This window comes from Aspergillus udagawae (assembly GCF_001078395.1).
Source record: "Aspergillus udagawae IFM 46973 DNA, scaffold_8, whole genome shotgun sequence".
In the NCBI taxonomy this organism is placed as follows: Eukaryota; Fungi; Ascomycota; class Eurotiomycetes; order Eurotiales; family Aspergillaceae; genus Aspergillus; species Aspergillus udagawae.
Window position 1 is genome coordinate 20,515 of NW_025091271.1, and position 18,077 is coordinate 38,591.

At 44.4% G+C, this 18,077-nt stretch overlaps 2 protein-coding genes across 2 annotated transcripts; one reads left to right on the forward strand and one right to left on the reverse strand.

The window, feature by feature from the left end:
* Window positions 1–3,223: 3,223 nt before the first annotated feature.
* Window positions 3,224–7,849, reverse strand: Aud_009524 (uncharacterized protein; the record flags this gene model as incomplete). Its single annotated transcript, XM_043294376.1, has 5 exons — window positions 3,224–3,602; window positions 3,659–3,822; window positions 3,877–4,787; window positions 4,840–5,164; window positions 5,222–7,849. The coding sequence occupies 5 exons, from the start codon at window positions 7,847–7,849 to the stop codon at window positions 3,224–3,226; spliced, it is 4,407 nt and encodes a 1,468-aa protein (XP_043150311.1).
* Window positions 7,850–12,117: 4,268 nt separating this feature from the next.
* On the forward strand, window positions 12,118–12,529 carry Aud_009525 (uncharacterized protein; the record flags this gene model as incomplete). The annotated part of the gene is made up of 2 exons (XM_043294377.1): window positions 12,118–12,123; window positions 12,257–12,529. 2 exons carry the CDS (start codon window positions 12,118–12,120, stop codon window positions 12,527–12,529), a joined length of 279 nt encoding a protein of 92 aa, XP_043150312.1.
* Window positions 12,530–18,077: the final 5,548 nt, after the last annotated feature.

Below are 18,077 nucleotides of genomic sequence, written 5' to 3' on the forward strand. Positions count from 1 at the left end.
CTAGATTTCTCTTACCTCTCTCTTACTTTCTAAATATATATATTTCTTGCATACATCACCTCTCCCTAGTAGGCTTATATATATATATATATATATATACTATCCCTACTAGATCTACTATAGTAACTAGACCTAATCACTATCTATCTTACTAGGCCCCTTAGTAGGCCCCCTCTAATATATATCTCTACTAAATAAAATCCACAAAACATTCACTTCTATGAATTTTTAAAAATTCTAGACTTAATATTACTAATTATGCTATATATCATTCTACTAGTCAAAATTAGGTCTATTCACTAAAAATAATTATAACTAGTCAGTAGATAATAAATTTTAAAGTAGTATCTAAGAAATTTTAAAAAATAAGGAAGTATGCTTACCTAATCAGACTCCTATTATTTTATAGCTAAAAGACCCTACTATTCACTAAAAATAATTAGAATTAGTCATCTAGTACTAGACCCCTAGTAAATACTAAGAATTATTTTTCTCCTAGTTTCTGCCTGAATTCTAAGGCCCTACTAGCCTAGTAGATACCTCAGGCACTAATCTAGGCTAGATGGTGGCCTAAAAGGGTATAGGCTTCCCGCAGATAGTGGTCTTGGCAGACCCCAACAAAAAATTTCCACCTTACCCCTACCCCCCTAGTTTGACCACCTTCCTAGTGAATAATCTAGAATCTAATATTAGAATATAATAAGTTAGCAAATTAGAATCATAAATCATTTTAAATCATTCAAAAATATTAAGATTTGACTAGTTTAGGGGGTAGTGATGGATGACCCTGATCAATACCCCCCCTGTCAACCCTAGTTTTACTATGATCAGTTACCCTATTGATGGGCCATTATATTGTTAGTCTAAATACTATATTCTAATTAAAAATTCATAGATTTCAATGGTTAAGGGTAGTTAAATTAGATATTTTAATATTATAGTTATAGTTATAGTCGCACTCATGGTCGTGGTTGTGGTCGCGGTTATGGTTATAGTATAGATTACTAAAAACATTACATAACAATACCAAGTTTACTATGTGTCATGTGACTATTTTATGGTAATTATATTACATTGTAAGTTAACCAACCCGTTTTTCAACCCAAAACCCGCATGGGTTCTCATTCTCAGAACCCAACCGACCCGCGGGCCCTAGAACCTGAACCTGAACCCAGCCCATGGCGGGTTCGGGCTGGGTTGGGTTCGGGTTCCCGGGTTGGGTTTAACTAGTCTAGGATTAACTCTCTGGAGGGAGATAGGATAAATAACTAGGAAGTAAACTATACTAGAGAATAGAATATAATTTAATATAGGATAGATTACTAGGATAAGGAGTTAATTAACTATTATTATAAATTATAAATTATAAATTATAGATGACTGTAAAACCTCTTATAGATATTTAACTCTAATATATATATATATAGTAATAGTAATAGTATTAAGACTTAATTAAAATTAAACCTCYAYTAYATRATGRTYRGTGGCTCRGGGAGAGTCAGCRGAGGGGAAAAGAAAAATAGATAAAAAAAAAAAAAAGTTTAGGGGGAAACATGGACTCTAGGAGTAAGATATAGACTCTACTAAGGTAGGACAGTGGGGACCTATAGACTCTGGAGTGGATGGGAATTAATGTGGACTCTGCGCTCACTAGACCTTATGGTCACCTGTAATTAGTATGGGAAACGTGGACTCCGCGCACGATACCATTGATAGGAAGGAATTCACAAGAAAGTCACAGAGAAGAGATTAAAGAAAAAGAATAAGAGGAGAAATTAATTGCCTGCCTAGCCAGAAATAGATGAATTAACTGACAACCCTGCTGAAACTCTGGATCCAGCTGACACAGCTATGCAGTCTACTGCTGAGATAGTTGATGATAGTGTTACTAAGTCAGCTAATGGGCCTACCACTGAGCCTTTAGAGGAGTAGCTTTAAGAAGCATAGCTAAATGCCTCCCTTAATGGCCCCAGAGAAAATGGAAGTGAAATTAGCTGCAAAGTTGCCCTGCAAGAACCTGAAAGTAATAAGCATATGTAAGGGGATTACTTCTGCATCTAAGTATCTATAAAGTATTTAACTCTGGCCTCACCCATCTTTAAGGAGATGCTTAGTAGATGTTAGAAAGAAGGCCTTTGCTTACTTAAGGAAGGGTTAGTAGAGATCCCTATATATAATTAGGATCTTAAGGTGTTTCTAATCTTATGGACATTTTTCACTGTTAAGCCCAGAATCTACCCCAGGAAATATACCTGGAGTTGCTTGCTAAGGTTGCCATTTTAGCAGACTATTACTAAAGCTAGACACTAGTGCGATTCTTCGCTAAAATATGGATTAGTTATCTAAGAAGAAAAATCTTTCCTATAATATATTCCCATAATTTAATGCTCTGGGTGTGGGTCTCATGGAACTTTAGATAATTCTTTGAGTTTAAGAAATTAACATCTATTGCTATCTCCTAAAGTAACAGTTTAATTACAAGTCTTGACTTACTAATTCTAGCAAAAGTTATTAGTAAGTGTTAAGTCCCTTATCTGCGAGAACCTATCATAACAGCTTCTATAGATAAAATAAATAGATATAGGATTAACACAATCTCCACCATCCTCTCATTACTTATAGAACAACGGGACTCTTTCCTGGATGGGAGTTAAGGTTGCTGTTTTAAATATAGTTTAATCATGTTGGGAGCTCTTACGAAACACATGCACTCAAGCAGATTGCTCTTTCCAGAGCCTGCAGCCCCTTTTCCAGGTCTGAGTTACTGCCAACTTCTAGAGATGGTGCATGGCTTCAGGTCTCCACAATAGCATTCCTATTTAGGTTACTTGAGATACTCCTGGCATAATTACGGGGTGGCATCCTTTTCTTCTCTGATAGCTACACCGGAGACTTCCATCAAAGGATTGAGTTTGATTGATTTTTCTGTTCTTTAGTCCAGTAAACTTAATACTGATTCATTGATGATCGCAATTTCAACACCAGTCACCACAGCTAGGAAGCTTTGAGAATGCAATATGGTCTTAATTACCCAATGAAACTATTACAACAGTCTAAGCTTGGCGCAAGTGCGCAATTCTATGATCTAGGATTTGAATCTTCCTTTGTGCAGCTTCAACACCACACCTGAAGCTAACACGTACGCGCTCAACTTCGCACTCCGTCTTTACTCTTCGAGTACGGTACCTTGGCAATCTTTCACTCTTCAACAAACACCATTCATCTACGCAGATGCCCTCTTCGTCGCCTTGGTTCGCAACTTCATCATCAAGAACACCAGGGCGTAGAACACTCCAGCCCACAATACAACCAGCCCCGCATTCCTCCAGCCATAGTACTCTTCGTTCAAGTTGAGTGTCTTCAAGTAGTCTTGTCCAGTAGTGTATCGGCACACCTCGCAGTTCTCCGTAGCGCCTGGGTTCAGAAGGTTCGTGCCACGTCCCATGCCTTGCTGATAGGTGGAGAGATAGTCGCCACATGTCTCGTTCGCTGGAGGATTGAAGACCGCAAGCTCGCCCCGTTCGCAAGTTATATCGACGGAGAAGGTGGTGAAGGTGAGGAAGGCGCCGAAGAGGTAGTTGAAGGGATCGAGGTAGTAGAGCCTAAAATGTGATGTTAGCATTGATCTCGTGGGTGTTGATAGTCGTACGAGGCTTACCAGTATCTCCAGAACGCCGTGATCTGGGAGTAAGGAGCGAAAACACCGCAGAATGATACGAGGGTGGTGATGACCAGCGGGTTGACGAGAGATGCAAAGGTTGCGTTGGGAGCGTACGCGGCGATCGATTGTCCAATACCGGTGTACAACATCTCGTAAAACATCTAGACGGTTTGTTAGTTTGGAGCGAGGAGTCAACCAAAGAAGAGAGAACTTACTGCAACGAAGAATGTGCTGCCTGCCCACTTGGTATGATTTGGCAATCCAGCAGTCCAGTACCAACACACAAAGTACAACACACCACAGACGACCAGGTAGGGCAGCTCAGAAACGATCAGGCCAGTGACGAACGGCACCCAGTGGTAGGTCTTACTCTTCTTCTCGCGCGTCTCATACACGTTGCGACGATCGATGAAGATAGGCTGCAGCTGGGAGATGAGACCGGGGGCGACAAACAGGAAACTGAAGACCGTGAAGAGGCGTTGCTGGAGATCGCTGACGCTGTTACCAATCGACCAGAACGAAAAGCCGTTGTAAAGAGACAGGAGTATATGCAAGATGAGCTTGTTGTTGATGTACTCGGTGTTGCGGAACAAGGAGATGTTCATGCGGTGCGTGACAAGCTTTACCTGCTCCCACATGGGCGCTGCGAATTGATGGCCATCGTCGACAGTTCCAGGCGGTTTGGCGGCAGCATCGGCGACAAGAGTGTCAAGCTCCTGAGTGATCTTCTCGTGCTCTGGCGAGTTGAGCCAGACTTGGTTCCAGTCCTTGCCCTTAGAAAGACTTCCTGATACGACTTCAATCATGTGCTCAGCAGGGTTGGCCTCTCGGGGGCACGGTGCGCCATGATCAGCAAAGTATTTCTTGACGGTCCTTGCATGATGGCCGATATCGCCAAAGTATACGGTCTTGCCACCCTTCGCCAGTAGGAGGAGGGTGTCGAATTGGGCAAAGAGGTCGGCCGATGGCTGATGAATCGTGACGAGGACAGCTTGGCCGACTTCCGCAAGTTTGCGCAAGAAGCGTACCGTGTTGTTTGCAGCTTGGCCATCGAGGCCAGAAGTAGGTTCGTCGAGGAAGATCAAAATACTGGGCTTAGCTACGAGCTCAACACCAATTGTGAGACCTGATAAGTTGTTAGTGTCTGTCTCGACTCCGTTCCATGGATTCAGACTTACGCTTGCGCTGTTCGACAGAAAGACCAGCACCCGGGCGACCGATGAGAGTATGCTCGAGATCTTCCAACTGTAGAAGCTTGACGATCGTGTCCACATAGCGGAGCTTCTCCTCGCGGGGAATTTCACGATTCTGACGAAGAAGAGCAGAGAATTCCAAGGCCTCGCGCACCGTGGACAATGACTCGTGGACATCCATCTGTTCGACGTAGCCGGCAGATCGTTGGAAGGACACAGGGAGCGGGCGACCATCGACTAGCACGGAACCATGAATGGTACCGTCAGTCTTGCGTTGGGCTAAAACGTCGAGCAATGTAGTCTTTCCGGCCTGAGTGAAAATGTTAGCATATATCCGATCTGTCAATCGCATTGCAAGTGCACTTACACCTGACGATCCCATAAGAGCACCGAGCGTACCGGGCTTGACAAATCCTTGAACGTTGTCGAGAAGAACACGATCGCCATGCGGCGTCTTGACGGTGTAAGTCAGATTCTTCCAGGTAAAGACCGACGTATTGTTGACGAGCTGGTTGTCGATGGTTGCGTCCGACTTCTCGGAATCGGAACCGGAGTTCTCGGATGGCTTCTCGACAGCCTGGGATTCCTCATCCGCAACCACTGCCTTAGATACCTTCTTCTGCTTCTCACGGGGAATGAGGAGGCCGCGACCACCTTCGCCCATGTGCTTCCACCTGGAAGTGAAGAAGACGGTCATTGCCACGAAGAAAACGTACCAGGCGCAGAGAATGCCAAAGTTGCGCCAAAGGTTGCTGTGGCTGAAGGACATGGAAGCCAGGTATTGGTCACCAGTAACGCTGGTTGCTCCAGGAGGCGCACCACGGACGCCGGTACATGCTTGTCCGCCTCCTGTTTCGGGGCTGTATCCTTCGCCATTTGGAACTAGGAATGGGCCCACACAAGGAATCACCTGGTCGTGGAACTCGTTCGCGAGCAATGCTTCGAACGCGTAGGCCATGGGGTTGATCCAGAAGAACCAAACGAACCAAGGGTGCATGTCGGGCTTGGGAATCATGTATCCTGCATACGTGAAGGCCGCGACGATGGTGAATCCAGAAGCTTTAGTTGCTGCGTCGAAATTCGGGAAAGCGGCACCGATGAACCTGAACAGCTGTGTCATAGCCAGAGCTGAGATCAAGTTGATGAGCCAGAAGATGAAGAAAGCCTGGGCGGTGTACTGGAATCCAGTCATGAAGTACAGCACAATTCCAAAGTGCGAGATTTGAAAGAGCATGATCGGCACGTCGGTAATGACCTGGGCGAAGACAAAGGCAGATGGATGGTGGAGAGCGAAGTCCCGGTGTTTGGCTAAGACGGGTCGGCCGACAAACGAATCCGTAACCTCGGCGAGAGCGATGAAGGTAGGATATAGTAGAGAGAAGAAGAGTGAGCCTCCCTTGATGAACAAGCCCGCCGTGTTATCCGGAGCATTGTAGAACAGTGAGCCACCGATCAATGCCTGAACGATAGTTGTGGCTTGCTTGATGAACAGAGTTTTCTTGTCGCCCCAGAGGATCTGAAATTGGCGTATGGTAACCGTCTGCACCTGATGGAAATATCCTGCGGACTCCGCAGCTTTCTTTGGGAGGTTCTTGTGCTTGTCTTGAGCCTCCTGTTCCTTGAAGTCCGCCGTATTCTGTTGAGCTTCGGGGCTATTGGGGTAGTCGAGCTCGGCCATCATCCTTGGCTTGATGGGCGAGTTGTTATAAGCAGCGAGCAGCTCCTCTGTTGTTCGAGGAAATCGGTCCTCAAAGTCTGGGGCAATTGTGCGTACAGCAGGCGCCGATACACTCGTGAGGAAATCTGACTTGTTGGCTGCAGGGTCGCATAGGAAGCCAAGATCCTCCATGTATGGCACAGCTTCATCTCGTGGTCCGTAAAAAATCTGCTTGCCGTTGTCGAGAATCAGAATCTTGTCGAACTGCTCGTAGATGCCATTACCAGCTTGGTACAGACTGGCAATTGTAGTGAGACCAAGAATATCTGTCATGGCGCGCATGGCTTTCGTCCAATCTAGCGCAGTGCTCGCGTCGAGACCACGAGTGGAGTTATCCCAGGAGAAGACGCTGCCTCTAGTCGCAAGGCATTCGAGAATAGACACTCGCTTGCGCTCGCCACCCGAAACACCACGAATGAACTCATCTCCGACCTTGGTATCCTTTGTGTGTGTGATACCGAGAGACTTCAAGAGGAATTCTTTGTATATTTGGGCGTACTCCTCCTCGTTCTTGATGTCCGGTGGTAGGTGGAACGGCACCTTCAAACGTGTGGCGAACTCGATGGTGTCACCAACTGAAAGAGCTGGAAAGAAGATCTCCTCTTCTGTATTCATGATGATCTGACCACGATATTGTTTGGCTTCTTGACTGGTCATGGAACCGAACGAGACGTCGCCAGTAATTTCTGCGAAGCCATTTCTGTGGTTTGATAGAACGCTAAGCAGCGTTGTGCATCCGGCTCCTGGATTTCCAAGAACAAGTAACATCTCACCGGGTTTGACACATCCAAAAGAGTTGTCGATAATAGTCTTCAGGGGTGGGCTCTTACTACCCTTCCCGAATGGGTTGAATTGAGAGAGAACATTTTCGTTGTAAAGCGCATCACTGCTGATGCCCTTTACTGTGAGGTTCTTCCATGTCACCCCAAGCTTCTTCGATTTTCCACCGTTAGTCTCGTTACGTTGTCGTATTTGTAGTATATCTGCAGTGATGGGCCATTGTGAGATGTCTCGGGGGTCGATCTTTTGGCCGGATTCGTCGTCTGGCTGCTCCGCGCTGGAGTCGACGATAGGGTCCGCCGTTGGGGAGGGAGATCGTCCGGAGGGCTTTCCAAGCGAACTCGCCTGGTACATCGCTTTCTCGGGGGCGCGATTGACCTCAATGTTGTAGCTCTTCGGATTCACTAATTTGCCAGACTCTTGACAGCAAAAGAACTTCGATGGAAAACAATGCTGGAGATCAGACGACTGGAGTTGCCGGTGGGAGAGTAGCAACATCACGCACGAGATATAAGAACAATAAAGTAATGGCGTATATGACCATAACTTAGCTTCTGATTAATAATCCGACTCAAGGCCCGGAGCCCAAACTTATTAATGTGCTGAACAAAGAGCATGGGACATCTTTTCGACGGATGGGGTGATTATTCAACATCTCGTGTATTAAGGTTTTCCTAACAGTGACGGATAGGGCTTTTAGTGAACATCTCGTGCATTAAGGTTTCCTAACAGTTAGTTCCACCGTCTTTGTTGAATCATCAGGCATTTGGGCGGGTCTAACCTTATAATCACTAGCCCCCATGGATCGACAGTTGGTCCGACTAATCAATCACATTCATTGCGAGCTACGATGGTTGAACGACTAGAATTAATTCAGTGCGTCAATGAAGAACCGACTGAACCCACTTATCCCCAATGGTCATACTCATCTTTCTTCCATGGGAATTTCTTTGTCTGATCCCAAGTTAAGTTATTAACTAACCTGTCGGCTTGATTATTAATCTGCCACTACCACTAACTACCTTCAGGTCAGACATTGGACCTTTGCGTCGAAATGTTTAGATATATTTTCGGGTGGCGCAGCATTAAAGTTGATGTCATCAGTCAAAGCCTTATCTTTTTGGTCCCCGGCTGCGTCTCCACTACTCATCACGTCCTGCAGGACTTTGCATGGCAGATTTGAGCGAGTGTGGGTTGCTGTAGTCAGCCCCAATGACAGTTAAGCTTTCAGGGGAAAAATGTCGGGAGAGAATGGTGACTAGAAATGGAGAGCAGCGTCATTCTTGGTCGACGGTGGGCCCAAGACTTCCGCCTGGGCCAATCCCATGCCACTGTAGTAGAAACTTCGACTTTTCTCAACAGCTCCCTCTCGGTATGATGAATAAACACCTGACTATTGGTTCGCGGTCGGAGCTTGAGGTTATCCAATTGAATGATTTCTAATCACAGCTTAAAGACACTAATTACGGGTGTAGAGAGGCATAAGTAGAACAGATGCTGTTCACCCAGTATCATTTACTTCCCTGTGCAGTCAATAGTTCTGATCACTCTGTACTATTTTTTAACTTTTTACCCTGTTTATCACTGTCACGCCAAAGCGAGCACCTCTAACTTCCCTGACTCCATCACCACCCCACAGCCATGACGACTCCTACCAACATTGATCCCAAGGATATTCAAGCATACTGGGCCAAATATTAAGGGGACAAGTATGTTGAGGGCTGGGCCTCCCTCTGGGACAAAGGTGATAATCTGCTCTGGGATCATGGTTTTCCTAACCCCGCGCTAGAAGACACCCTGGTCCAGCGAGCTGGCACCATTGGCGGGCCCATCATGCAGGACGGTGAGAGAAGGAAGGCCCTAGTGCTGGGCTGTAGACGTGGAGTTGATGTGCTCTTATTCGCGAGCTTTAGGTATAATGCCTTTGGCCTGGAGTGCAGCGCCGCAGCTGTTAAAGCGTGTAAGAAGGAGGAGAAGGAGAACCATAGCTAGTACTGCATGCAAGATGAGAAAGTTGGGAAAGGGAAGGTCACTTTCATCCAGGGGGATTTCTTTAATGATACCTGGTTGAAGGAAATTAGAGTACCTTGAAATGGATTTGATGTCATTTATGATTACATAGTATGTATACTCACTGCTGCTGTTAGGCTCCATTCCATCATTGCCATTATTTTCTCTCCACTTGTACTCTGCATCCTATAGAGGGACCTGTAAGATGCTTCACTCTGTCTTTGGAATTTTAATGTGCCATTTCTGACCCACCCTGGATCCTTCTAGTCTTTCTTGGACTTTCCTTCTAACAACCGTCTAGTTTTTCTGTGCTCTGAACCCAGAGCTCTATCCTAAATGGGCTCTCCAACACACCAAGCTCCTTGCTCCCTTACCTACAGGCAATCTGATCTATCTGGAATCTCCTCATCATAAGGACCCCTTGGCCCCCAGCCCTCCATTTACCTCTCCCTCTAAGGCCTACATGGAGCATCTGAGCCACCCCAGTGAGAAGATCTCCTACAATAATAAGGGTCTTGTCAATGCGGACCCGTTCTGAGAGCCCAGCAAGGCGGGCCTGGAGAGAGTGGCATACTGGTAGCCAGAGCGCACGCACGCTGTGGGTAAGGATAAGAATGGGGTGATCCATAACAGAGTCTCTATATGGCATCAACATAACTAGAAATGTGCCTGCGCATTTATGTGACCCAAAAAGGGAGAATATATAAATAGAAAATATAGCTAATTTTGGAGTCCGGCCCCGGATTTCAAAGGCCAGCCTAAAGACGCTAAAGTGATAGTCAAAATGAAGGGCTGGGATGCAAAGGGCACTTTTCTAAAGAAATTTCACAGACATAGGGAACATATGCTCTGGAAGGATTTCCTCACTCCACAGCAGGATCCTACTTCTAATCATTGCATCATGCAAAGTAAGCAGAGATTATATCTATTATAGATAATTATTATTTTTATATATAATTCATGGTATTTCGCACACAGGATTAGACGCCCAAGGATCATTAAGAGTTATAATGTGAATGGCATTCTCAATATCGCGCTTTCAGAACGCTGGTCCGCGACTGAGACAGATGGGGCAAAGGGAAAGATCTACAACAAGGTCAGTAAATGCATAGACAAGAAGACACAAAGAACCATTAATCTCAGCATTACTGACATTTAATGAATCTCACTGCGTTGAGTTGCGGAGCTGAATTGAACCGGTGACTAGAGAGGGGTAAGCTTAGGTCCTGAATATGAATCCCTTGCTGCTGTAGCAGCCTTTACACACCACTTGCATCCATCCACTCATCAGCACCTGATTTATTAATAATTTGCCACGTTCGCGAGGAAAGGGTGAGTTATTTAGGTGAGTAGCTATTCCTCCTTAAATTAAGAACTTTTGTCCTTAACTCAATCATATCTCCTATTTTGTTGTGCATGACAGCGACGAATCCGGAGATTAAGCAGTTGCGCTTGTTAATGGCTAATTATTTGCCGAAGATTGCTTTGACCCTTGGATCGTCTCTAGATAAGCTTATTAATAGATAGTATCCAGTCTCGCAGCATTGTCAGACCAGAAGGTGTGAGAGTGTCCAGCACCCTTGCTTTAAGAGATTATTGGGCGATACTATGGTCGGGAAATTCAAGGCGGGACTAGGGATGGATGAGAAGGGGATATTTGGAGATGATAAGGCCATTCTGAACGGTAGAATTGCTTGTTCTTGGAAGGGTGGCATGGGGGGTAGTTGTGATAGTCCAGGCCATTGAGCCGCGAGGTCCGATGAGGACTGGAAAGCATCACTGATTCTTGGTAATGAATCAAGTTGCGTTATGAGCGGATTGTAATTTGAGATTATATCTTGTGTATTGCTGAGCGTGAGAGATGTCAATGGTGATATGTCCGCCGGGGCTATAGGTGCTTGTTTGACCTCATCAGAGCCCCTTTTAGTAAGTGACATGTATTGCTGTGTAATTCTTTGCAGAGCAGCTGTGACACAAGGCTGATTTTAGAGAATCCCAGCCTTGAATAGAAGATTACTAAAGGAAAGGAACAACACGCTGAGCTCTTCAATGCCTGACTTGAGTTCCTATATGCAAGATTGCAGATTAATAATCATGGTCTCTTTTCTCTTGCGATATGCCTGCTGCGTGATATGAAGCTACTTTCAACATCTCTGGATTCCTTAAGTCAGTTCTAACTTGCTCTATAGTTGCTTAGGATATGCCCACCTTAGGAGCTTGCTGATCATCCGTCATATTTCGTGGCCGGCCTCTCTTACGAGGAGCGGGCGCGTCAGTCATTACTTTAACCATTATGTATTACTTTTGAGGCCTTTTCTTTTATCTTAAAGACATGCGGTGATGTAATGGATAATCTAAGAATATAAAAAGGACGTGATGGTGTTGCTTTACTCATTAGGTTGGGGGTGTCGGGACTGTTGAATAATCAAAAAATCAGTGGGTCGCCACGATTGGCCCAAACTGCGCCCAAAGTTTATGGCTTTAAAATTAGCTGGAGTCGGGCTCTCATGCTCCGTCTAAACATCATCAACTCATGATGAAGACTGAGCGCGCCGCAATAAAGAATATAAATTGAATTATTGACCTTAGCTTACTCCATAATTCTCCATCTCTAATGCTCTGAAATACCTTCATCCTGTAGCATACAGTGTACAGCTCTCGCAACATGTCTTCATTCACTCAGCAGATGCTAGTAGTTGCCTGCGGCAGAATACCCGCGATGGGGAAATGAATCTCTCAGCACCTGCTGCCTGAATATGAAGGTTCTTGATATATATTCCTGAAATAAACAAAGTCTAGTGCTAATGCTCCTCAGTCATCCACTTCATCCTGTTATATAAAGCTGCAGAGGCTGAGCTCCCGCATCTGCTTGTAGGTCGTGATCCTTAGTCTCAGAGCCCTAATGAGATTAGAACCTATGATTACAGCCGGCCTCCTCGCGCGGTAATCTTCGGTCGCGGCTATGAGCCTCAGCAGGTTGAAGAGCTTAAAAAGAAATTCGCGGGTGTTGCTAAAGAACCTGTTGCTTGGGTGAGGGGGAACCCAGCGGATTTGCCTGCTGGGGCCGCTGGGCCTGACTATGCTCAGAATATCGCAGCGGATATGAAGAAGGTGCTTAATAAATGGAGGGACGTGGAAGGAAAAGATGAGGAGATTTTGGTGTACTAGTTGCTTTGTCAGGGAGAGATTATCTGATGCCTTGCTTTTTGCCAGTTCGAATTTCACAAACACAAATTCAAGGGCCGATTCTTATTCTTCAAGGATATTTGTAAGTGGTCTTGGACTTCGCTAGTTGGTTCCCTGGGCGTCGATCTTTTGGCGGTCGATATACTTCTTCTGGTCGAGGCATAGAATGAGAATAGGAGATTGAGCATCCAAATGTTTACACTAAAATCCATACATTAAAGCTGATGTTTCATCCGCGACATGGGAAGTACCATCGTTGTTCACTTTCTCCTTCTAGTTCAAGTGAACAATTCCACTTCCCAGAGCATCGTATTTATTCCTGAACTATATCTGTGAATATGCAAGTAACATTCAAATTCCTAAGATATAACTGCGACATAGACTGGCTTCGCCTGGCTGATTGAGTACGTCTCCTGCCGTTTCGCTGCTACAATTCATTCAGCAGAGACTGACAGCGCAAATATAGTCATTAAGCCGGTGAATAGCATTCCACTCTACATCGCTCCCGAGGACGTCCGTATCGCTGCTGATAACCTGAGTTTCCGCTGCTACACGCCGATTCGTGCAAACTAGAATCCAACCCTTTCGCCGCCTCAGAAGACTCATCGAACCAGCTCAAACCCCTAAGTTTGGTGCTGTACTAAACCTGAAGTGAACCCTTTGTCCTCCCTAGAAAATGCTTCATAATCTCATTCCATGGAAGATTGTCTTTCTACTTTAATTTTATTAGAAGTCTGTCCTCCTCAGATAAGACAGCAACACACCTGCTGGTAGCATAACCAGAGGGTTTATGGTTCCTGCATGCCCTGTACCCACTCTAGAGACCATCATCTTAATTCTCTAAAGGGCACCTTGTTGACTTATTCAAGAGAAGATCCATTGTTCTATCTTCCTTAAAAGTAAAGGAATAGACCACGCGAGAGAGAAGTACCTGGCGCATTAGATAGCCCCTAACAGGAATAGTCTTAATATCCTGAAGTCCAGTTGTTTAATAGTGATGCCAAGGTTCATCAAAGCAGACGGTTTCCTGTTATATAGTTCTTTATGTTTTATGGCATACTTAGCCCATCCTTTGCCTCACAGTGACCCTTCGTCGCCATCGCTTCTAGGGATGCGGCAAAGTGTCACTATCATCACCATCCTCATTTCTATTAGCATAATCATTATCACCATGATCATTATTATTAACATTGCTTAGAGATACAGAATTCCTCTTCCTTTTATCCATGCTTAACATCTACAAGCTGGACTTCATCTGCTCAGCGGTTGCTATGATTAAGGGGCGTTCCGGTATAATAACAGAGATGGAATAAGACTGAGATGGACTTTTTAAATAATTTCATAACCCTAACTCTGGTACCGCGCATGTCTCAGGTTATTCAGGGGCATTCAAGGCGTGGGTCATCAATGCAGCATCATCCACTGGGTGTAGAGTTATCTAGGCGCCATTATCATCCCCTAGCAATGTATCATGCCTATTATGAAGGCTTTGGCTCTGTTAACATTCAGCTAGCACTATAATCAGATCTTCTTCTACTATAGCTGAGCAATTCATCGCCTGGATGCTGTTTGCGGTCAGTATTGTTATGTTTTCACTCATTGAATCAGGCCACTTGGGATTATGACAAGACATAACCTCAGATTCAGCAGTATCTGTCATAACATGATCTCTCAATAAGTTGTAAGATGTGGAATTGCAGTGGTCATTCAGCTCTGACAAAGACAGAGCTGTTTAAGCACATGAGACTGGAGCATAAGCAATATTTAAAGGAAGGACGCACTGTTAAGTACATAATTACTAGATTTAGCATCTATAGATGCTGTATATGTTAATAAAACCTTAGAATTAATTAGATCTGGCGGAGATGTTCCCTCTTTTTTAGGGGTAAGATGGGCCTGCGCTGGAGTACCCTGCAGACTATTTCTAATCTATCCTTTTATTATATTCTCTAAGGAAACTATGTAGCAGTTATATTAACTAAGTTAGATAGAAGATCATATTAATAAAGCTGGACATGATATAAGAAAGGCATGGCTCATTTACCTAAGATAACAGATAGGGCAATTTTCTTACTACTGCTTAGCCTAACTAATTACCCTATTGCGGCATTAGCTCCATAGTTATCTTGCTGGTATTTACCTTTATTAATGAATAGATTAAGACAGGGCTGGCCTTTAAAGATTGCCGCGTCCAGTTAGGCAAACTCTTCATCAGAATCATTTATCTCAGTTATATGGCGTATCTTAATACTGGACTCAGGGACTTAACTAACATTAGTGACTTGTAATAGTCCAGAGGAGCGGTATAATGTGGACAAAAAAGAATTTAGGAGGGGAGGAGAGGTAGACTATAAAATAAAATAATAGGGAAGCAGTATCAGAGGGTGAGGTGGGAGAGGATATAACTTTAAAGGTAGTAATAAGGGGAAGTTTAAATACTGTGAGACCTTAAAGCATGAGGCGCGTAGCTGTAATGGCTTAGAAGGGGGTTTAAGGATAGGTGAAGGGTGGTAAGGGATGATATGGTTAAGGTTAATGACAGGCATGGCGCGAATGTCTAGAGAGAAAGATGCACTGAGAGTAATTCAGCATAATTTCTCTAGGACTAGTATGAAAAAAGTAAGGAAATGGAGAATTGTGGAAAGTGAAATTACAGACTGGGAGTTTTGAGGGCGAACCACATAAGGTGCTTTATATTATTCTTTACTGTTTCTTCCTAAGCTGACAGCCCGTGTCATCAACCAAAATTTTAACCATGCCTCCACTGAGAGCGCCTATGTTGTATTCCTAGATGTCAGAGTCGTAAATCTGAGAAATCCCACGGCCCAACACCTTGATCTTTCTGTTGGGCTGCAGTCACTCCGAGACAGCGGCGAAATAACTGGGCTCCGCGGACAGGGGATAGCCAACCACCCCAGACACCCAGAAAAGAGCAGCCAATGAAGCACGACTCCATGAGGTGCGGCAATTCTGTGATTAGCCATAGGCTACCATTATTGAAACATTCGAGATTACAATCACCCATCTTCCTTGCTGCTGCGCCTTAGCAGGTGGGCTGGGTTCAGTGAATCCACAGAGATGTGATACCACTGATTCCACTCAACTATAACTTATAATTAGATGGCTAGCAGTGATAGCAGCTGCAAGGCGCACTTAGGGAAATAGAGATGCATTATTTTTGCTATTAGCTACATATTGCAAATGGCTGGACTAGAGGAATAGAAACAGCTGGTAGAGATAACAAAGATATAATGACCAGCTTCCATTAGTGACTGGTGTGCGAGGATGGGCAATGCTGGATGGATTAGCTACAGCCTAACTATATCAAAGCATTGCTCTCCTTGTTTAAATATTGCTAGAGATACATTAGCAATAAGCCTAATAAATGGAATGATTAAGTGCATGTAGGAGAAAGCAGGGGAGACTTTCTCATCTAATTAACTAGGAATTCTTAGGGGTGCACACAGAAAGCACTCTTTGCCATAGAGGAAGAGCTGTTGCCTGCTAGGGGGGCACCAAGATATAGGCCACATTACTGAAAATTTTAAAAGAGGCAGGGATGGCCTGTTAGATAGGAGGATAATATACTACAATGACTAGAAATTATTAGCTAGGTTTCAGGTTTCCTCTTGCTAGGAGATATGAAGAGTGGTGAAGGCGATAGATTAGTTAGATAATGAGGAGAGAAATTTTGTTAGCCCCCCTTTTTATTTCAGGTGGATGGCGTACTCCAGCTGCTGATGAGATATATTAGTTCTATATAGAATGCCTCCTGGGTGGGAAAGAAAGAACTTCAAAGAAGGGGACGGCCTGTTAAGCAATGCATTGTCTGTTTACGGAGGCGTGCACCAAAAGTGTTGACCCACGCTAGTAAGATTGGCTGTATCCTGCTGACGCAGCCCCATAGTAATTTATATAGTAACGCGTCTAGAAGGAAAAATCTTTGTTTACATTCTAATATTCAACACTTTGAGACTATCCAAACTCACTATTTTCATTGAATCTATTGCTCACCATGCCTAAGAATGGTTACCATCCAATCGAACTACGCATACAGATACTAGGACTTATATCCTGGGGCGTAGAAGCCAAAGATATTGCTGACAAGCTAGAGGTTCCTATTCGATCTATCCGGAAGATGATACAACGTGCAAAAGACCGTGGATTCAACCCTGGAAGCTGCGAATGTATATGAATGGAATATGCTGAGGATGCTAAACGATCTGGCCGACCTAAGGAGATAACACCTGAGAAGGAGAAAGCCATTATTAATTCTGTATCCAAGGACCGCAATGGAAGGGAGAAATCATCTGAAATTCTAGCTTATGAGGCTGGTATATCACACTCCTCTGTTTTACAGATTCTTAAGCGAAATGGATTTGTTATTGCGAAGCCTTCCTGGAAACCTGGACTAACTGAAGCTGCTAAGGCCAAACAACTCAAATTCTGCCTGGATCACCAACACTGGACCCTAGACGATTGGAAGAATGTCATCTGGATGGATGAAACTGCGGTAGTCCTTGGCCACCAGCGTGGATCTGTACGTGTATGGCGAACAGTTGAAGATCGGTATGATTTAACATGTGTACGGCGGCGTTGGAAAGGGGCATCTGATTTTATGGTTTGGGCGTGCTTCTCTTATGAGAAGAAAGGTCCTATTCATATCTGGGAGCCAGAAACAGCACAATAGAAGAAGCAGGCTGAGATAGAAATTGAAGCCTTAAACCAGGCGCTTGAACCTATCTACCGTGCTAAATGGGAGATGAATACTACTATGAATCGCCTTCATCTCCGCGGAATTGGGGGGCGTAAGCCTACGTGGAAGTGGAATGAGAAGAATGGTAAATATGTTTGTAATGCAAAGAAAGGTGGAATAGATTAGTGGAGATATCGAAAGGTAAGATTCTTCTAATCTTAGTAATTTATATACTAATTTAGAACTTCTCCCTTCTAGGAAGTCTTGATTCCAAAGCTTATTCCTTTTGCAAAAGAATGCCAGAATGATTGACCTAATACTGTTGTCCTTGAAGATAAGGCCCCGGCCCATATCCACCATAGTCAACAGCGTGTATATGATATCCATAAGGTTCAACGGCTTCTAGATTGGCCAGGGAACTCGCCTGATTTGAATGCTATTGAGCCATGCTGGCCGTTTCTAAAGAGGCTTACAACCATACGCGGAGCACCTCAGAATAAGAAGACTGGTAAAGCTATATGGATAAAGGCATGGAATGAGCTTCCACAGGAGAAGATTCAACAATGGATTGAACGCCTGATTCGCCATATCCAGGAGGTTATCAAGCTGCAGGGTGGGAATGAATATCAAGAGGGGCGAGATAGGCCTAAGCGCAATCAGGCAGGAAGACGAATTAAGGGACAGCTATCTAGACGTCAAGATCTAGACCTAGACTGGGAAGACATTTGAATAGATTCATATCCATTATCTAGATAGATTCATTCGAATATTTTTCCTGCTGGACGCGTTACCATACAAATTACTATGGGGCTGCGTCAGCAGGATACAGCCAAG